Here is a 21,002-nt window from a genome sequence, read left to right as displayed (position 1 = left end):
CTGTCCTGCCAGTCGATGTTATAGTTACCAGGCTAGAGTCTGGATCAATCTAGTGGCCAGCTAGGTTGATCACGGGTAGGTAGGAGCCGGGTTCTGTCGGTTGCAATACGATGCTCTGGGGAAGTCTTGGCAGGACGAACCCAAAGTTTCATGGCAAGGCACCCTGTTAATATACTGATTTTCCTTCACTGGGACCAATGAGTTTTGCACCGTCATGCTGTAATCAATTGTTATTTGACGAGTGCTTGTTTTTTTAAATTGTCCTTCTCATCCTTTATCTTGTTCTTTCATCAAGTCTCTCAGAGAGTTACCCCAGGCTGGTTTTGATCACAGCTATCTTATCCCCATTGATAGGTGCCTGTCTCATTTTTTAGAGTCGTCAAATCTGCCCTCTTCTGACATTTCAATAGGGGCGTGTTGTAATCTTCTGGCGCCCTTGCGTCTGTCTTCGGTTCCTCCCTAGAACATCTGGTTCGATGATGGCCTTCACACTTATTTCTTAACACATCCATCATTCACACACAAAACAGAATTGATTTACACAGAACAATTTGAACAGGAACATCAAGTTGCAATGCAAAAGAAAAACAATCATGGCATTCTTTTGCTTATTTTAAAGTGCTAAACCTACAACAAAGTGATGACCCTAAAAGGTTTGTTACTGCCTTGAAATCAGCCCAGACACAGATTCTGGCTGATGCATCTTTACAAATGCCCATTAGGCCATTCCTTTCTGCTTTCAGAAAGGGTGGCTGGCAGGATATGATCAAATCATACACTAATACATGCTACATTATTATTCTTTATCCTTTTATTCTAGATTATATAAAATACAAACATAAAATCCTACTACTACACTTGGAGTAGTCAGATTGTTCTGCCTCGTATTCCTCTTTGGCATTTTTCCGGGACTGAATACAGCAAATCCTGCACTCTCCCTAGGGAAGGAAAGTTTTGCTGGCCTTAAGGGATGGAGAGCAAGAAAGGATTAATTAGGAAGTCCCCTTTGATGTGGTGTCAACAGATGGAATACATCATGATTACCCCTATTAGACAAAGCTATGGTGAAAACTTCTCTTGGAGATTGGGAGGAATGTTCCTTTGATGGGGGAAGTAAAACAAAAGCAAGCATGTATTGGCAAAAGCCTTGGTAATTATAGGTCTCAGTAATATGGTTCCCCTCGTTATGAAACACACTCAAAAATATTGAAATATTTGTATTGGTTTCAGGGCTGCACAATCAGCTTTGTGGCTTCATTCTGTGTATCAAAGGGTGGGGGAATTCCTCTCTCGTGACCAAATGGAACTGCGATTTCCGCTCAAATCTCATTTCCAAAGGCATTTGTTAACTGAGGTATTTTTATTGGTAGTGAGGGCCACAGATCTGCAACATCAGGTCTCTGCTCTATGCAGCCGTGGAGGCAGAGCAGACTTGTCAATCAGTGGAGAAGTGGCTCCACCTCTGAGAAACCTGTGAATTTTTTCATCTGCCTCCTCTGCTGTAGGTTGCAGCCCAGCTCCTCCCTGCTTCAGAGCAGAGTTTGTTTTGTTTTAAAAAGCTAACTTCAATTGGCTTCAAGTCTCCAAATTCCCGGGGTCTGCCGCTGTTGGCAGAAGGAATTCCCTATTTCCCGTGGTCAGTCGGACTCTCCATGTTCCCTACTCACCCACACAGATTACAGCGTGGTGGTGAAAGCTACAACAAGAGGGAAAGCCAGACACCGTGTTTCCCACACCTGCCCTACTGATTGAGTGCCTGCACGGAGATCGTATTCTGCGCCTATGCTGCAGAGACCCAGGGCCTTCTCAAGTGCTCAGACTGGGCCTGGGTTTCCTGCAACCTTCCTCACCAAAGTGGGAAAGCTCCCAGGAAACACTGGCCGCACCTCAGCAGCAAAATCTCTCAGGCCTGGCACAGATGATGGCTCCCTCCCCTTCCTACCCCAGTGCAGGGAGAGTGTATGTTGAAGGACCACATCACCGGCCCAGAGAAGTTTCCTACCCAGCCACCGGAGTCCATGCCTCAGCCACCGTTATTGACCATGGAGTAGCTGCCCAGCTCCTGTAGGACAGGTATTGTGGTGTCAGGGAGCTACAGACCAAGGACAGCTTGGTAAGGGGCCCCTGGCCTAACCCTGCCCTCTATTCCACAGCACTTCCTAGTGCTGGCTCAGGGCTACTCCCTACCAGCCATGTCAGCCCAGCTGTCTCCCAGCGCAGCAAGCGGGCCAAGAACTCCTTTTTAAACCTCCAGAGTTGGAGGCTGGTGCCCCCAGGTGGGGTCAGCCTATGTCCAGACCACATCCAAAATCCCCCTCGAACAAATCATGCGTCTCTGAGAAGCTCCCTTCTGGACTCAGTCCATTGCAAAGCTCCAGTATGAGCTCCTTCTTTCTCAGGGCTAGAAAGCCGCTTGTAAGCGGTAATCACGAGGGCCTTCTCTTCTCCGGTGGACTCTGTCTGAAATTTCCCTCTCTCCACCTGAGGAGGATCAAGGGCTGCTTAGGAAAAAGGCCTTTCTCAAGATATGTGTACAGAGCCGGCAGCAGCAAGTCTCCCAGCCCGGCCTGACAGACTCGGGCTAGCAGGGCTCACGCTAGCGCTCTGAAAATAGCTGTGTAGGCAGCGCTTTGAAGTTGCAGCTCAGGCTGGAGCTGGGGCTCTGAAGTGTCTGGGCTTTCTACACAGCTATTTTTAGAGCACTGGTGTGGTGAGCCCTGCTGGTCTGAGTCTGCGGAGGAGAAGCTTGCTCCCATGAGCTGATGTACCAGATGTTCAGACACCTCTCTAGTTGCCTCAGCAAAAAAATACAAACAGGCTCTGGACCTGCCCCCTTCCTACCTATCATCATACTTTGAAATGGATGAAAAGAGAAGAGCAAGGCCCTGGTTGACAAAGAGCAGAACCCTGGGGGTGAAGGAAAAGAGCCCCCCGATCCCCTTCATCGTGAGAGGTGCAAAGTGTTTCCCACCAGCAGGATAAATCCCAATACTCCTCTTTGAGGAGGGTCAGTTTTCAGATTCTGACCCAGGTCAGGAGGAGGAGGAAGAGAAAGAGGAAGACGACTTTCAGAGAGACTTTTGGTAATAAGTCATGTCTGGAAAACTTTACCCATGATACATTTCTAGGATTAAGAGTCCATTGTGTATAGGAAAATGTATCCGTGACTTATGTGAAAGCTTTCTAAATCACTTCTAAAAATGGATCTTAGCCTTTTTTTTTTTTTTTTTTTTTTGAAAAATTTAACCTAAGTGAGTTAGGAACTCAGGTGCCACACTACCTCCTAGAGAGATTGTAGAACCAGTGAGCCCCATGCCTTTATATTAAGTGAATGTGGGCATGGTGGTATTTGGTCAGCAGATATTTCTCTCTGTTCTTCCCCCCATATGTATCCAGATAAAGCTTTGCTGAGGAAGCTACGTCTAACACTTTTTGATATGCTTTAGAAAAGCCCTGTAGAAAGTTGTTCTCGAAAGAACTCTCTCAACAGACCTGCATTTCTCATGATTGTTTATCAGTAGGATTGAAATGGGACGGGCCTTTTGGGGCTCATTCAATCTCTCACGGCCTCTTGTTTGGAATTTTAAACCACAGCAAATGAAACAGCAGTATGAAGGGTGCTCTGTCCGATTGTCCCAATGCAGACCACACTGGAGGGAGCTTTGTTAGTCCTCAAGCTAGTGCTGCCTTCCCTCTTTGTTCAGTTGCTCCTGGGATCCCAATGTGTAGTGTCACCTAGATAAAGGCAAAGCAAATGTTCTTGTACATGGGCTTTGTTTTCATTTCATGTGCTCCAATACCCCCATAGGTATGAGTGAAATCCTGGCCCTATTGATCGTTCGTTGGTTGCATCTTCATTAGAGCACAACTCAAGTCTTAGAACAAACTTGGTAAATCTAATAAGAAAAATTCTGGGGAATATTAGCGGCTCCCCGCTGTAAAAGGGGGAATAATACTTGCTGTACCTGCATCTGATGGGTGTGAGGATTTATTGTTTCAACATACCAGGGGCCACAAATTCTGTGTGAAGAATGAGAACATAAAACTAGACTAAATTTAGATTGGTAAGGCTAGAAATAAATTGAATTTCCTTGTATCGTCTTTTGCGTCAGGCTTGGGAGTTATAAAGTGTTACATGAGTTAAATGAGTTATAAAGTGCTCTTTAGTTGATGCTTATAATAGTACTTAGAATTGGTTAGCATATTTTGGACAGAAGGGAGAAACATCCAGAAAGTGCACACAGATAACAGGTGCTTCCTGCAGTAGGCTAAATACCCAGCATATCAGAGAGGGGAATGACTGATCCTCACGGGTTACATCTGACAGCTAGCTCTGCGAAGGATGCTATTGAGGGTTAAAGGAATTCCAGAGCTAGCCTGCAGCAAGGTTAATAGACTGACTATGGAAGTTATGTGAGACAGCTGGTGTGCTTAGCTCTAAAGATGGAAGAGTTCACAGTTCATGGTGCACCATAATCCCGGTTTATTTTAAAATACATCCTTTGTGAAAATAGTTCTGGGACAATGGAAGCAGGCCCGCCGACAGCAATTCCAGGCCCCAGGGCAGAACGGTCAATGGGCCGCCTAAAAAGGGATGGCTGAGGTTTGATTTGTGCAGGGCGCGGGGCTGGACCACGTGCGGCGGCTGGTGCACACACGCCTGACATCGGGGCGGTGCTGCGCCTGCACTGGCTGGTACCCAGTGAGCTGCTGCTGGCTGCACCGTTGGACACACTCTTCCGGCACAGCCAGGGCTTTCACGTGCCCGCCCGGCTGCCTTCGCCGCCGCCGCCAATATCCCCCACGGCCCACGCGCACGCCTAGGAGCCCTGCGGCCCACCCCGGTGCTTTAAAAGGGCCCAGGGCTCCTGGCCCCTTTTAAATCACCTGGGCCCCTGGGCAATTGTCCCCTTAGCCCCCCGAGGCAGGACTGAGTGGAAGTGTCAGTTGTGAATGATAAAGAACAAGGTACAGGGCATAACCTCCAGCAGAGAACCACCCTGCAAACCAATAGGTAATCAGTCATGATTTTAAACACCTCCGTGTGTGTCCTGACTTCCCATCTGATCACAACATCATCTTATCCTTTTCTTTGTCCAACCTCTTTCCCTTCCCCTCCCCGTGTTAGCTCCTGCTCCTTACTTACATTTGGGTAGGGAATCTGACTCTGTGCCTACCTGCCTTTGGACTTAATGTTTCTTTTGGAGTTTTCTACAGAGTGGCTTCCCCTCAATGTCACGCTGCCGTTGTTCCAGGGCTGCCACAGGATAGAGCGATCCACCTGTTAAGGTCGCTGCAGCTGTGCTTTAAAATAGGAAATTGACAGGTGAGTGAAAAGTCATCCCAGAACCAAGATCGGCTTTGTCAACTCCTCTTTCCTCTGGTCACACAAATGAGCTAGAACCCCGCCAGTCAGCATGCTAGAGGGAGAGATGTATAAAACGTTTATAGCTGCTTCTACTTTCCATCTAAGCCTTATAAGTGTCTGGTTTGTTTTTCACAATAAAGTCACTGACCCAAATGCTCGGCTGCAGCTAAGGAGCCAGGAGAGGATGAGCAAAGGTGACCTTAAACACTCCCTTGTTGCACTTCCCTGATCCAGGATGCTCCTCCACACAAGCTAAAGCAAATTCAAGGCTGTTTTAACTTGTGGCAATAGTCCCAAGGGGTTGATATGCCCATAGGGGATCCCTCCCTTTTTCCCCAGGCCAGTACCCTGCGCCTGCTGCAAGGAGGACGAGGGTGACATTGGGCACTGCTGTGCCACAACAGGATCCCCCTATGCTGGCGTGAGGGCTACTTTGCGCTGGTGGCACGGCACACAGAGTCTGCACCACAAAACCTGGGCCGTTGTGACTAAGCCAGGTAGGCTGTGAGAAATCGGCACGCTGGTGCTCCTGCCACTGCCTTTGGGATTGAGTGGGCCCATGTGCAATAAGGAGCCAGGCACAGCGCTGCTCTCTGCTTGGAGTCTATTCTGTATTCAACACAGGAAACTGGAGAACCATGGAGGAAATTACACAGCGAGCAATGCTAACTGCACAGGTGGGGTTGAGTCTGGGTCAACTCATCGTCGTGGAATGATTTGGTTTGCAAAGGCTGGGGAAAAACAGTGAGGATGCTTCAGGGTACAATAGGGTTGACCAATGCCCAGAGACAGTGTGGCATGGGAGGGGGTTCGTTAGAGGAGCCTGGACTGAAGGATAAGATGATGTAGGGTTTGGTGAAAAATGATCAGTCTGTCCTTTGAATGTGTTCCACAGTATTAGAACTGGGGCAGACTGTATGAAATTAATGGCAGGCACACTTGGGACAGGGTGAAAGCCAGGCTTGCTCCAGCACATGGCTGGTTGGTGGAGTTCAGGAGGCAGATCTATCGTAGAGAGAGATGGGAAATAAAGGTGTGTGGTGGGCTCTCCACCCCACCCACACACGCCTATCTTCCTGCAGCCTCCTCAGTGAGCAAGTATAGAGGTACCTGCAAGGCAGAGCCCCACCTCACTCAGGCTCCATCTATCTGACTTGAGGTAGAAGCCCTGCTAGCTCGTGGCGTTTGGGCCAATGGTGACATGGATAATTCTACATGAGAACATAAGAATGGCCCTATTGTGTCAGACCAATGGTCCAACTAGACCAGTTCCCTGTCTTCTGACAGTGGCCGATGCCAGATACTTCAAAGGGAATAAACAGAACAGGGCCATTATCAAGTGATACATCCCCTGTTGTCCAGTCCTGGCATCTGGCAGTCAGAGGCATTGGGACACCCAGAGCATGGAGTTGTGGCCCTGATCATCTTGGCCATTGATGGGCCTATCCTCCATGAACTTTGAACCCAGCTATACTTCAGGCCTTCACAACATCCCCTGTCAATGAGTTCCACAGGTTCACTGTGTATTGTGTGACGTACTTCCTTATGTTTGTTTTAAACCTGCTGCCTACTAATTTCATTGGGTGATCCCTGGTTCTTGTGTTCTGTGAAAGGGTAAATAACACTTCCTTTTTCACTTTCTCCACATCATTCATGATTTTATAGATCTCTATCATATCTCTCCCCCCACCCACCCATCAACTCTTTTCCAAGCTAAACAGTCCCAGTCTGTTTAATCTTTCCTCATGCAGAAGTTGTTCCATATGTTTATCATTTTGGTTGCCCTTCTCTGTTCCTTTTCTATTTCTAATATATCTTTTTTCAGATGGGGCGACCAGAACTGCATGCAGTATTCAAGGTGTGGGTGTACCATGGATTATTGTATGGTGCCATTCTGCTATTTACTGTCTTATTATTTTCCCCTTTCCTAATGGTTCCTAACATTGTTAGAGTTTTTGACTGCTGCTGTACACTGAGCAGATATTTTCAGAGAACTATCCATGATGACTCCAAGATGTTTGGGTGATAACAGCTAATTTAGACCCCATCCTTTTCTGTGTGTAGTTGGGATTATGTTTTCCAATATGCATCACTTCGCATTTATCAACATTGATTTTCATCTGCCATTTTGTTTCCCAGTCAGCCAGTTTCGTGAGCCTTGTAACTTAGTTAAGACCAAAGCTGACAGTAATTTTGTTTCATCTGCAAACTTTGCCAGCTCACTGTTTACCCCTTTTTCCAGATCATTCATGAATAGATTGAACAGCACTGGTCCCACTACAGATCCTTGAGGATGCTCTGGTTTGTCTCTCCATTCTGAAAACTGACCATTTATTCCTACCTTTTGTTTCCTGTCATTTAACCAGTTACTGATCCATGAGAGGACCTTCCCTCTTATCCCATGACTTCTTAGTTTACTTAAGAGCATTGGTGAAGGCCCTTGTCAAAGGCTTTCTGAAAGTCCAAGTACACTAGATCCCCAGATCATCCTTCTCCAAATGCTTTTTGACCTCCCTTCAGAGAATTATAATAGATTGGTGAGGCATGATTTCCCTTTACAAAAGCTGTGTTGACTCTTCCCTAACATACCGTGTTCATCTATGTGTTTGATAATTCTGTTCTTTACTATAGTTTCAACCAATTTGCCTGCTACTGAAGTTATGCTTACCGGCCTGTATTTGCGAGGATCACCTCTGGAACACTTGTTAAAAACTGGAGTCACATTAGCTATCCTCCAGTCATCTGATAGAGGCCGATTTAAGTGATAGGTTACATACCACAGTTAGTAGTTCTGCAATTTCACATTTGAGTTCCTTCGGAACTCTTGGGTGAATACCATCTGTTTCTGGTGACTTATTACTGTTTAATTTATCAATCTGTTCCAAAACCACCTCTAGAAACACCTCAATCCGGGACAGTTCCTTAGATTTGTCACCTAAAAAGAATGGCTCAGGTGTGAATGTCCCTTGCAGTGAAGACCAATGAAAAGAATTCATCACAATAGCCTTGTCTTCCTTGAGTGCTCCTTTAGCACCTCAGTTGTCCCACTGGTTGTTTTTCAGACTTCCTACTTCTGATGTACTTAATTTTTTTTGGGGGGGGGGGGGGGGGGCTGTTGGTTTTTGAGTCTTTTGTTAGTTGCTCTTCAAGGTTGTTTTTTTTTTTTTTTTGGCCTGCCTAATTGTACTTTCCTGGCAGCAGGGCTACTGGGTGAGCTCTTATAAAAAGCAGGGATCAGAGGGGAGTAACTAGAAAGTGAAGACTGTGGCATTTCCTGCCACCTTAGACCAAAGGATGGGAAAGTCTAAGATACCAGCTACAAGGGACAACAGCTTGAACAGCCAAAGGCTTGGGATAGCGGCAAGTCCAGCTCTTGGTCAAGGTTTTCAAAAGTGATGGGTGATTTTAGGTGCTCAAGTTGAGACATATTAAAAGGGTCTGATTTTCTTCACAGAGCGCAGCACTTGTTGAAAATCAGACCCCTTTAAAGAGTCTCAGGTTACATACCCAAAATATATTTTTTTAAATCTTGGCCAAGTTCTGTACCTATTTCCTTTAAAACCACAGAATAACCTGTGGTGTTGTCCTCTTTTTAAGGGGAGAAAAGAGAAATAATTAACATAGAAGCCTAATGGTTGTTCTCCGTGAAGACTGAGTGTTTAAAACATACATTAAAGTTTTTGTGGTAGGTCACTTTTGAGCTATGAATGGAAAAAACATTTGAAAAGAGGACTTAATTAAATGTAGAGCTGCTTGATTAGGCCTCAGAAAACTGTAGGACTAGGTTTATTTACTGCATACAGCTGTGCAGGGTAATGGCTAAAGGATTTAATACAAACTTTCTCTGAATGGGAGGGAGGAAGGAAGGAATATGCAGTTTGCAGGAACATGTACCCAGCTGTTTTCATAAAATAGGGAGCTTTTATGTAGAACTATATCTTATGGAGTAATAATTGCATTGGAATGAGGTGGCTGCCTTAGACAATTTTACCTAATGAAACTTCACCGGCATGTTTGAAGAAAACAAAGTTTTCATTTGAAATCCGAGTGGAACCAATTCTCAAATCTGAAACCACCAACTGCATAAATGATTTTATTGCATGATGTACAGGACAATTAAAGTGCAGTCAGAACAGAAATGGCAACCCCGAGAAAAGAGAAGCCAGTCTAGTTTTGTATCTGGTAACAGCAGAGCTGGAATCGCATAGCAGTCTGTACACCACAAATGAATTTTGTGAGGCGAAATGCACTGATCCAGATCAGAGTCTTAAATATGTTTCTGCTTACCCAGATAGGTGGCTCAGATAGCATAGCAGTGAATGGAACATAAATATTCACAGGAGCGAGAACGTGGATTGGCTGCGGGGACTGGGAGTCAGGTAGGGTGACCAGATGTCCCGATTTTATAGGGACAGTCCCGATTTTTGGGTCTTTTTCTTATATAGGTTCCTATTACCCCCCACTCCCTGTCCCGATTTTTCACATATAGGTTCCTATTACCCCCCACTCCCTGTCCCGATTTTTCACACTTGCTGTCTGGTCACCCTAGAGTCAGGACACCTGGTTCTGTTCTCTATGCTGCCACTGACCAGCAGTGTGACTTCCCCTCTCTGTGCCTCTGTCTGGTAAACTGTTTGGGGCACACAGGGACTGTGTCTCACTATGTGTTTTGTACCACACTTAGCACAATGGGGATCTAGGTTGGAACCTGCTGTAAATCAGAGAACTAATAATGAGAGATCAAACTTGCAATGGGGCAAAGCAGAGAGTTACTCCATGAAGCATGTTACCTTTTAATAAAGCCTCTTGCTGCCATCTGGCATGTATGAGCAAGCGAGGGAGTAACACTCGACCAGATATTTATTCCTTAAGAACAGGGCCTCACAGACGTGATTCATGGAGTCCTCCTTGGCTGGGCACCAAAGGACCTTCTCAGAACCAACTTGTGGGGGAAAAGGGGCCATTGGTCCACATGAGGTGGTCCACAAAATGAAAAGTGGGAGAATCCTTGGCCTAGGGTAGTAGTCCTGCCCCACTAAACCCACAGGTGAAACTAAAGTTCCTGGTCCACAGACAAGGATCAACGATCAATCAGAGGAGGTGCCTCCTAGGTTTCTCTTCTACCCTGCTGTGTCCTGTACTTAGGTAACTAATTTACATGTAAGCCAGAAAAGACCAGAAACATACATGAGGGATGTGGAAGAGGGGTTTGCTACACGAAGAAGTTTTACACAGTCAAATTATGTTGTCTGGAAAAATGGGCTCTGTTGTGGAAATTTACTAACACGCAAGTGGGTCAGGGTGACAGCTTTAATAAGACTCTCAATACTCCATTGTTTGTGGTAGTGGCTTCAATACATTAGGCTCTTTCTAGACCTACAAGAAGGCATAGCCCCTGTCCTTTTCATTTTGTGGACTGAAAAGCAGAGAGGCTAGGGCCCGTTACCTGCACAAAATTCTCTGTTACTCACACACTCTAGGGTACCCACCCTTACCCCGTTCCTAGGGCTCAGGCATAACCCTGTCATTTTAAGTACCCACCCTCACCCAATTCCTTGGGCTCAGGGTGTAATTTTCTGCGGGTTTGCAGGACCTTTTACCAGTGAAAAAGCCTTATATGGTAATATCCTTATCCTCTATTTATGAACAAGCACCAAAACCAGACTGCCCACACTACACGTACAGTGCTCATCACTCCCAATCAGGCAGATGAACTTGATGGCCAGTCAGGATCAGGTCCATCTGGGGGAATTCCAGTTTCTGCACGGTGTCATTGGCAGAGTGTTGAAGTTTGGCAGCTCTGTTCTTGGCGCTGTGTCCTGGAGTTTGTTCCCAAAGAACTTTCTTTTGGAGCCAGTTTATATAGTGAAACTTGAGCCCTGCTGAGCTAGACCTTAGCCAATTATTTAACTAAAATTTAACTACCCAATCCTACCGAAATTCTCTAACCAATCCTACCCCACCACCTTAATTAATTTACACCTAGCAAAATTAATGATGTAACAGACAAACAATTAAAGAACCGGACAGAGATCAGACAGACAGACAATAGGGAAACGGGGACCATAATGACAAAACAATAAAGAAATGAGGATTTCACAACCACCGCTATTGATAAGGCTGTCGAACTAAGTTTTCTTTAACCATCTTAAGATCGGTTTCTTTATCTGGTGATAGTGGGGGCCATTAGGACGGGGTCTCCTTCTTAACAGCCGATATTACATTGTTTTAATGTAATTTAGATGGACTGTAAGGATGTGACTTCCTGCTTCTCCGCTAACGGCTGCTGTTCTTTTAACCTGACTGCAGATGAAGGCCTTGGGCCTTGCAATATGGCTACAAAGGCCTTATCCTTACAGCCTTGCAGATGGACTCTCAGAGGTCATACCATGCTTAGGGGGCCATGTGGAAGATGACACGGAGGCAGTTGTTCAAGACATTGACAAATGGGTGGAAGCACTGGTGGAGTTGAGGGTCTATAATTAGAGGCGGTCGGGGGGACAGAGTTATAGAGCGCTTGAAAGGAGGTGCCAAGTACCAGGGTGAGAGCTAGCAGGAGGGAAGCGATGCACTTTTACTGACAGCTGAAGAAGATGAGTTTTACCCTGTGATATAGGGTACAGTGGTACACTTACTAATTATTTCATAGTTAACTTCTGCAGGAATAGGGAGGGTCCACTTGAATCCTCTCCACAACATATTTGGAGCTAAGCTCTTCACAGTATTTGTCTCAGTAGAAATATTAAGCATTCACAAGGCAGAGTTCATGCTTACTGTTCCAATCAAAATAGGCACAAATCCATACTCTTTCCCCTGAGGTTGATGAGGGCAACCACAAGTAACTATAGATTTTTCAAACTGCAGCCCTTAAACATGCTTAGTAGAGTAAAAAATAGTATAACAAAGTAATAATAGTAGTTGGGAAATCGGTGAATCGTTGCTTTCCAGGAAAGGAATTTCAGTCCATTAGTAAGCCTGCATCTCGTCGGTTTCCTTTGCTGGGAAAAATCAGTCAAAGAATTGCACTGCACTGACGCTGTTACTGTATCGAGAGAGAAAAAAGTTGTTTTTTTAAAGAAGGTAGCAAATATTTTTAGTTACTTAAAATGATCCAAACCAGAAGTCAATTACTGCAAACTACAAATGGCAATTTATAGTGTGTGTGAACTGAGGGCTGTTCATGCTCTGTTCCTATCACTGTGGTGCTTGTGATGTTTGAACGCTAGTTATGAGATGGTCTAATTTAAATTAATTATCCAGGTGACTGTTTCTGATGCATAGACGTTAGGGAAAGAAACGTCTTGCACCATCATTTCCAAGCTTTTCTGAAATGAATCTTTTCTGTTGGTCGATGCCTAGTATTTACATAATGATATTTCTCATCCCCCCCGCAAAGTGCTTTACACACAGTAAATCCCTCACTGAAATACTGCTCCCTCAAGTGTAGAATGTAGCAGCTGTTTAATGGTTCACAATAGCATTAGGGGCTGGTCTCTGTAGGGGGAAGGAATTTGAAGTTGCAGAATATAACACATTGCTAGATTCTTCTGACTGTTGAGTGGCAGCAAAAAAGACTTGCGTATGATTAGACTCCTCTTTCTCTTCTTTAGACCCCTGGCTGTTTTTCAGTTTGAACTGGTGAGCCAGAAAAAAAACTATTTTGCTGTGTATACTTGCATCTCTTTCTCAAGGTGCCCCAGAGGTGAAAGTAAGCTGGTACGGTACGGTACGGGGTACCGGCAAGAGCTGGTACACCGTGCCGGACTGGACCAACTTCTCCGGCAGTGATTTAAAGGGCCCAGGGCTCCAGCCCCTGCGGGGAGCCCCAGGCCCTTTAAAGCGCTGCCAGAGCTCCAGAAGCGATTTATAGGGCCCAAGGCTCCCCGCAGTGGCAGGAGCACCAGGCCCTTTAAATCGCCTCCGGAGCCCTGCCGCCCCAGTATAGCGGCGGCAGGGCTCTCGCGGTGATTTAAAAGGCCTGGAGCACCACGGTGGCTGGAGCCCTGGGCCCTTTAATTCGCCCCTGAGTCCCGGGGCTCCCAGCCGCCTCTGCAGCTGGTAGCTCCAGGATGATTTAAAGGCCCTGGGGCTCCCAGCCACAGCCAGAGCCCCAGGGCCTTTAAATCTTGAAAGGCCCCGCCTCTTCCGGTTGAGGCCATGCCCCGCTCAGGACTCCGGCGTACCGGTAAGTCCTTTAAGTTACTTTCACCCCTGAGGTGCCCACCCACAGGTGGCGATTAGCTAACACATATACAGTACCTCTGCGTCAGCTTATGAAGCAATATCTGGATCCACGGTGCATTGGGATGCACGCAGGCTCTCTGTTTACTCTTCAGGGTAAGTCTGTGAAATATAATGGGGTCATTTTAGCTTCTCATAATATCAACCCTTGGGAAATCTTCCAGGAGGTCACCTAGCGAGAAGAGCCGAGGCAGATTACAGTTCTGTGGGGCCGTGGCCAGATCAAGTGGGGGCCCCTCCCCACCCTTTTAGCCTGCAGCCACCTCATCCTCCACTCCGCCTGGCACTCCTGCTGGGGAGCGGGGTCAGAGCATGGGGGCTTCCCCCACTCCCCAGCACAGGAACGCCAGCGAAGCAGGTCAGGGTGCGGGGGCACGCATTTTTCCAGGACCACCCAATTGGCTGGGGCCCCTGAGCACGGGTCCCATTGGCCCAGTGGCTAATCCGCCATTGCAGAAGAGTAATTCTGCAGTGTTCAAGTGGGAGCTGGGTTTGGCTGTGTGGAACTGGCAATTTCAGCATTCAGTATAGTGCACCGGTGCTGACCCCAAGGGCATGTCTTCACTCAGAGCTAACTTGGGTTCTGACATGGGTGCTGCCCCAACCCTCCTGCTGTCCACACACAAAGCTCTGACCCTGGTTTGATAGTGGTGCTCTAAACCCAGGCTAGCTGGCACGGCTGGGGGTGTGGGTTAAATCTCAGGTGTTGCTTTCACTCAGGCCGGTAACACACCCACTTTGCAGCCAAGGTGCAGGCTAAACCACTCAAGTGTTGATAGTCCTAAATGCCTTCTCTCAATTATCCCTGGGTGCTCAGAAGGACAGACAAGTTCTCCCACAATTCATTGGGAAAGATTCCTAGAGCAGCTCAAACAACGTTGTTCTTACTGTAGCACAAAACCCATGGTGAGGACATAGTACATTTTGGTGTGACTTTGCACTGTGGTTGCTTACATCCCAGCTCACTCTGCAGTGAAGATATAGCCTAAGGGCATGGCTACACTTGCAGATGTAGATTTCAGAGTAGCAGCCGTGTTAGTCTGTATCCACAAAAAGAACAGGAGTACTTGTGGCACCTTAGAGACTAACAAATTTATTAGAGCATAAGCTTTCGTGGACTACAGCCCACTTCGCATCCGAAGAAGTGGGCTGTAGTCCACGAAAGCTTATGCTCTAATAAATTTGTTAGTCTCTAAGTTTACACTTAGGGTAGGTATAGAGAGGAGTTTATGGCTGTGTTGTAACTCAAGTAACAATTGGCAATGAACCAATTGAGCCAACTCCTCTGTAAATGCCAGTTTAGATACTCTTTGCAAATGTTTGTTCCAGGACACACACAGTTGTGATGTACCCCAGGCAGAGCCCTACAGTAAGCCTCAAAAATCTGTGCAGTTGTAATGCTGACAGACCCCGCTGTTGTCAGTGGTCAGGATCGAACCGGGGACCTCTGGAGCTTAGTGCATGAGCCTCTACAGCATGAGCTAAAAGTTACTGGCTGGTAGCTGAGGCATAGAACAGACTCATTTTATCTCTCCATTTAAGTGGTCTCGGACCACTAAATAGGACAGAACACCACACCCAGGTGGTGTGGGGGTGACAGTGTCTAAATTAGCATTTACAAAGGTGCGAGCTAACTTGAATTAACTGGCAACTAATTAAGTTGAGTTCCAATGGGGCCACAAACATTAAGGGGTGAGCACAGGTGCAGGTATCCTGCATGCTCAGACAGGGCTATTCCTGAGTGCAGATACGGCCTAAATTAAACTGACAAGAGCCATGTTTACATCAAGTGAACAGAGTGTCCACAGAGAGGTTTGCGCCAGGGCTTGTCTACACTGGACATGTATACCACTCTAAGCTAAAATGTGAATTTAAAACATTAAACGTTTTACTGGTATAACTCCCCGCATGGACATTCTAATTGGAATAGGAGCGGCTTTTTTTGGTTTACTTTATGTCACTTTGGAAGGAGTTCAAACTAAATTGGAGAAAGCTACTCTTATTCTGGATTAAAAGTGTCTGTGCAGGGCGTTATACCAGTATGGCTATAGAGGTTTAACTACTCTGATCTAACTGGAAACATTTCTTGTGTAGGCAAGCCCTGAGACACAGACCTTTTCTAGACTAGGAAAAAGCATCTGTGGGTTCCTTGTGTGGCAGCTAACACGTTTTAATTAAGTGCTCTTAATTAAAAAAAAAAAAAAGTTAGCTGGTTATCTTCAACTCTGGGCTCTCCTCTCTTCTTAAGGGTCTGCTCTCACTGCTAAAATGTTTTGAAATAGCACTTCATTGAAGCTTGGTAGCTAAAGCCTGCCCTTACACACTGAGGCCTTGTCTACGAAATTGTGCAGCTTTACTTGTGTAGTCAGAGTTAAAGTACAACCTGCCCAGGTGGGTTATACTGGTGTAGAGGTGCTTAATACTGGTATAGCTATTCCTGTACAAGGAAGGGGAATAGCCCATACTGGTCTGAGGCACCTTTATACTGGTATGGCTGACGCATACTAGGGCTTGTACTGGTAAAACTATTTCAGTTTAAAAAAAACAAAATCACACCCCTTAACTGAAATCGCTATATCTGTTACAATTTTCAAGGGTGTACCAGGCCCACACTGTCCCAGTTTAACTAAATATGCGATTTAGGGTTACCTCACCCCCTGAGCTACGGAGCTGGGCCCTAGGTCCCCTGAGCACAGGGCGGAGGTTGGTTATTTGACCCGCCTGGCTGTTTTTTAAATGGATTTGACAGTTGCCAGAAAAATAAATTAATCTGCTGGGTTTTTTGTTTGTTTTTTTTAATATGGGTCTAAAGATCTGCATCATCACCACAATGCACTGGGCTATCGAATGAGAAAAGTTTCTGTGGCCAGCTAAAAATGCTGCAGTGTCCCCACTTCCGCACTTTGAGATAACAGATCAAACCTGCTGAAATACAACAGCTGTTTGCCCACCAACGCGCAAGTGCACGGCGCATGTGTGTGAGAGAGGATTTGAGTCACAAGAGTGAGTATAGGTGGGGGGGAGGGGGAGTGGTTGTGGAGTTGCCTTGTGGTTTGGGGTTGGGGTTGCGGTGGGCTTGCCTTTTGGGGGTGGATAGGTGCTGGGGGTTTTGCATTTCAAAGGTGACTTTAAACTGATGCAAACCCCTCTGTGGATAAGGTGTGAACTTGATGTAAACATGGCTCTTGTCAGTTTAACTTACCTCAGTCAATTGACAGGTAAGTCATACTGATATAACCAGTTTTAAATCGCTTATAAGTGTGTCTTGTAAATGTACACATGGACTTGCACAGGATTCAGCTAAATCAGTTGAATCAATCACTATCTTAGTGAAACCAGTGCAATTTGTGTGTGTAGATGTAACCCCGTGCTCAGTGCGAGTTCATTATGGCCCCTAGCTACATAATCTGGCATTTTAACTCATGCTGTACAGACTCATGTGTTTAGTTCTGGAGCTTCCCAGTTCAGTATCTGGTATGTTGGCCAAGATGGCAGCTGTCACAGAAACAAAACCCAACACGTTTTAAAATGCACCTTTCCTTAGTTTAGAGGAGGCCAGTGAGGATTCAGAGGTCACACCCCATTAAAGTGAATAGAGGCATTTCACATCCTGGCTAGGGGCAATTCTTGCCTCTTTTTGCATGGAGGTCTCTGATTCAGTGGAATCTGTTACAATTAATCTACAAGAGGTCTGGCAGGATCTCAAGAGCTGAGGCAGGACATGTATAAACAACCCCTGGATAGAAAACTGATCACACAAACTACTCAGTGAATGAATGCCAAAAGAAATTGCATAAATTGAGGGTCATTGGCGTTCCCACTTACATAATCTCCTTCCTTCTACACTGAATCCCCCGAGGAATCACCTCAATAAAACTAATCTTCCAAGCACTGATGACATCTGAGGTTTGCTTGCGGCATCTGCATCTCTGGTTGGTTAGAAGGCTTTCCAGAGGTAGGCCTGCAACAGGAAGTGATGAACAAAATCATCTTTTTGTCTCTGTTAGCCAAAAATTGCAAAGGCCCAAACCCATTCTAAGCTACTACGGAGAGCACATCAAAAATAACCTAGCCTCAAAACGAATAAACACTAATGAAAATAACCGTTGAATTTACAGCACTGTCTTTTTGATTATGAGCCATAGCCGTGTGAGGGAAAGCGGGATGGGAGTTAAGGGTATTTTGTTGTCCTCCTTCAAACTCTCTCCCTCTCTTTTGTGATACCCGCAGAACACTTGACAATGTTTAGGCAACTCGTATGCTATGAGCGCCGTTTATCATGCTCAATAGTATCATTTCCTTATGCCGCCGGTTGGTTTGTATTTATCTGTTGTCTACAGTCTTAAACTTAGTCCCTGCCCTGAAGAGTTCATAATCTAGATCTTTGCTTGTACAGTGCCTAGCACTTTGGTGCCCTGACTTCTAGACTCTACCATAGGACAAGTAATTAATAATACATTTATTTTGTGCCCATGGAATAATACATTTATTCTATGCCCATTACAGGGCTTTGTGGAGGGATGCTGGGTCGCATGGCACTCCATGGACATCAGTGGGGTTCCACAGAGGAACATTAGCTGACCCACGTGCAATCAGTTTCAGGATCAGACCTGTTAAGTTCAGATGTAGATAAACAAATGCCCTCATCCTGTGAGTTACTCCATGTGGGTACAGGAGTCCACCTGCAGGGAGTAACTTACAGGACTGGGGACAAAGACCTTAAAAGGTGGAGGAAGCAGTGAAGGTTTTCTGCAAGCCTGTATATTACACTGTACTGTAATTACAGAACTGAGATATCTTTGGAGGTAACTAGTTTGGAAGAAGGTTAAAATTGGAGATAGACGCTGAAATGTGGAGCCTAAAGGCATGTCTACACTGCAGCTGCAGTGCACCATTATGTGGTGTCGTGCCGTAGCGTAGATGCTTCCTCCGTTGACAGAAGGGGTTTTCTGTCAATGTCATCTCTGTGAACGGCAGTAGAAAGGTCAACAGACACATTTCCATTGTCCTGGCACCATCTCATTGGGCGTTAGATTGCCATAATCATGGCATTCAGGAGTGTGAGCTTTTCACACCCCGTGTGATGTAGCTAGGTTGATCTAAATTTTAAGTATAGACCAGACCTATTTAAGTGGAAACTAGTTTTCTAAGTGCTGAAGCCGCTTCTGAAAGTTTTACCCATTATCCTGCTCTCCCCAAAATAAACAAGCTCCAACTTTTTCCTTCTGTTCTAGTGAGTTGGATGTTTTTTATAATGAAAATGTTTGCCTTTTGGTTCAGCCAAAAAAATCATTGGTTTTGCTATAATAGTCTTTTCCATGTTTGAGTTAAATTGTGTTAAGTTTAACCAAGACATAATAACCGTCCATGTAATATTACTTTAAATATTTATTTTAGTTTCAGTAATAAGGGTTTTTATTTTAGAAGCTAAGGCCCATTTTTAACGAAGCAGGCAATTAGGAGATGAAACTCAGTGGGAACTAGTCTCTCAAGTACTTAAGTCACTTTTGAATATAGGCACTTCGGAAACTTTACCCAATGTTTTACACAGCCCATTAGTTCTACCATTATGTACAAAACAAGTGATTGGTACTTTAAAAAGTATAATAAAAGAATAATTGTGACAGTAATAATTCCTTTTGCAATGTTATTGCAGTGAAGTGACCGAATGTAAAAGACAACTGCAAGAAAGGAGAAGTGGGGTCCGGGGGAGTCAGCATTTGGGGATTTAAAGTATTGACAGTGCCAGTCCCGCAAAGGTACATACACATGCTTAACTTAAAATATTGTTAGCAGTGCCATTGACTTCAATGAAGTCTACTACTTGCAGTGCATAAAGATAGGCATGTGTAAGTTTTTGCAGGATCAGGGTCAATATTACTGATGCCTTGATATTTTCTTGATATTACCCCTGCTTAGCATGCAGTAGGTTAATTTTTCCAATATCATTACAGGCCCAATCCTGCTCACATAGGACTCAATGGCAAAACTCCAATTGGCTTCAGTAGTAGCAGGTATCAAGTCCTAACTCTTAGAGTTCCAGGTAAGAAAACCAAACATCGAAGACCACAGTTTCTGTGGTGATGCTATACTGTAGATATTAAAACTGAATGCTTTGACGTCTGTTTCACCAGTAAAATGATAGGAGTTTGCAGCTGACTCCAAGACTGCTGCATGTAATTAATAAATTGTCATATTAAGTTTCTTATTCAAAGTCACTAACAAAAAATTTGATCAGAAATAGAATTGTGGAATTTTACAGGGACTGGGTGGAACATACTTAATCTCATTTTACCCAATTAAGAGGGTAAAAAAGGTGTGGTAGTACTGGTGAACCAAAATGAACCAATAATCTCTCCCTGCCTAGAGTTGTAGAGAGGGAGAATTACTGTAAGAGGCATGAGAGAGAAATATTAATTTACTCCCCATATGAGAAATCACAAGCCCTTTTCCCAGTTACATCATTTATGTCAAAATATAGTTTCATTGTAACTAACATTTAAAATGGGTTAATTAAAAAATACAGCCTGTTCTGTCTCATTTGCAGTGTTGCATTAATATTTTCAAATATGTCTTATTTTGGATGTTATAAGGAGAAAAGCAAAATAGGGAGTACTGTACATGGGTTTGGACTATAAAGTACTATAAATAGTATGTGTGTGTAGATGGTCCTATTTACTGGTTTGGGTATTCCATTATAACACAATGTAATGTAAAAAGCAATACAAGTATAGGCTCCAGTCTTGCATACCCCCAGGCACCGAAATGGAGCTGTCCATGGTGGGGCAAGGTGGCACTCTCCGGATCTGTGCATGGGTATGAGAATCTGCCTGCACAGTTCAACTTTCAGAATCAGGGCCTTACTAATCGAGGGGTAGGAATAGCACCTAAGCCAAAAGGAGAGGCATAGCTTATAGGGCTTATTGACCGGTTCATGGTGAAAATTACATCCTTTTAAAAGCCAATTATACAAGAGCGTGAAGTTCTAGTAGGAAAAGTTACTCACCAGTCAGGGTAGTGAGGTCAGTTACAATCAGGGCTATTGCCAGGACTACAGCCAGGTTCTTCATCTTGGCCTCTGTTAGACTGAACGCAGCTTGAATGACTCTTCTTTTTATTTCCCTCCAAAAAGGGGAACTTGCAGATTAGCCTTCACAATGGAATTTTCTATTCAGAGTCCTGTAATATACGGAAACAATTTCTTCTCATGGTTTGTTTTTTTTAAAGTGTCTTGCCTGGACTTCTCTCATTCCTTCCTCTTAAGAGCCAAATGTGGTGGGTGTTAGGGGTTAGAGTACCACAAGAACATATGCAAATTTGCAATTGGGAATGTGGCATGGCACCCCTTCTGCCTTGCTGGACCTAGCGCTCCCTCTTCTGGCAGGGACATGGC

The 21,002-nt window shown here is 45.1% G+C and overlaps 1 protein-coding gene across 1 annotated transcript; it reads right to left on the bottom strand.

The window, feature by feature from the left end:
- Positions 1 to 9,445: 9,445 nt before the first annotated feature.
- LOC112060027 (C-X-C motif chemokine 13) lies at positions 9,446 to 20,776 on the bottom strand. Its single transcript, XM_065595998.1, has 5 exons — positions 20,616 to 20,776; positions 17,435 to 17,570; positions 13,628 to 13,711; positions 9,913 to 12,410; positions 9,446 to 9,736 (listed from the first exon to the last, which is right to left on the bottom strand). Exons 1-4 carry the CDS (start codon positions 20,677 to 20,679, stop codon positions 12,377 to 12,379), a joined length of 318 nt encoding a protein of 105 aa, XP_065452070.1. The 5' UTR covers positions 20,680 to 20,776; the 3' UTR covers positions 9,446 to 9,736; positions 9,913 to 12,376.
- Positions 20,777 to 21,002: the final 226 nt, after the last annotated feature.

Source organism: Chrysemys picta, chromosome 5 (genome assembly GCF_011386835.1).
Source record: "Chrysemys picta bellii isolate R12L10 chromosome 5, ASM1138683v2, whole genome shotgun sequence".
Lineage (NCBI taxonomy): Eukaryota > Metazoa > Chordata > Testudines > Emydidae > Chrysemys > Chrysemys picta.
The sequence above is the reverse complement of the archived record's forward strand: the minus strand, read 5'-3'. Positions and strand labels throughout refer to the sequence as shown.

Excerpts from the sequence above, each read along its gene's own strand:
- LOC112060027 (XM_065595998.1), bottom strand. The coding sequence starts at position 20,679 with ATGAAGAACCTGGCTGTAGTCCTGGCAATAGCCCTGATTGTAACTGAC. Across the intron at positions 17,571-20,615 it reads TGACCTCACTACCCTGACTG|GCCTACCTCTGGAAAGCCTT; the intron begins GTGAGTAACTTT and ends TTCCTGTTGCAG. Across the intron at positions 12,411-13,627 it reads CTTCATAAGCTGACGCAGAG|TAACAGCGTCAGTGCAGTGC; the intron begins GTACTGTATATG and ends CTCTCGATACAG.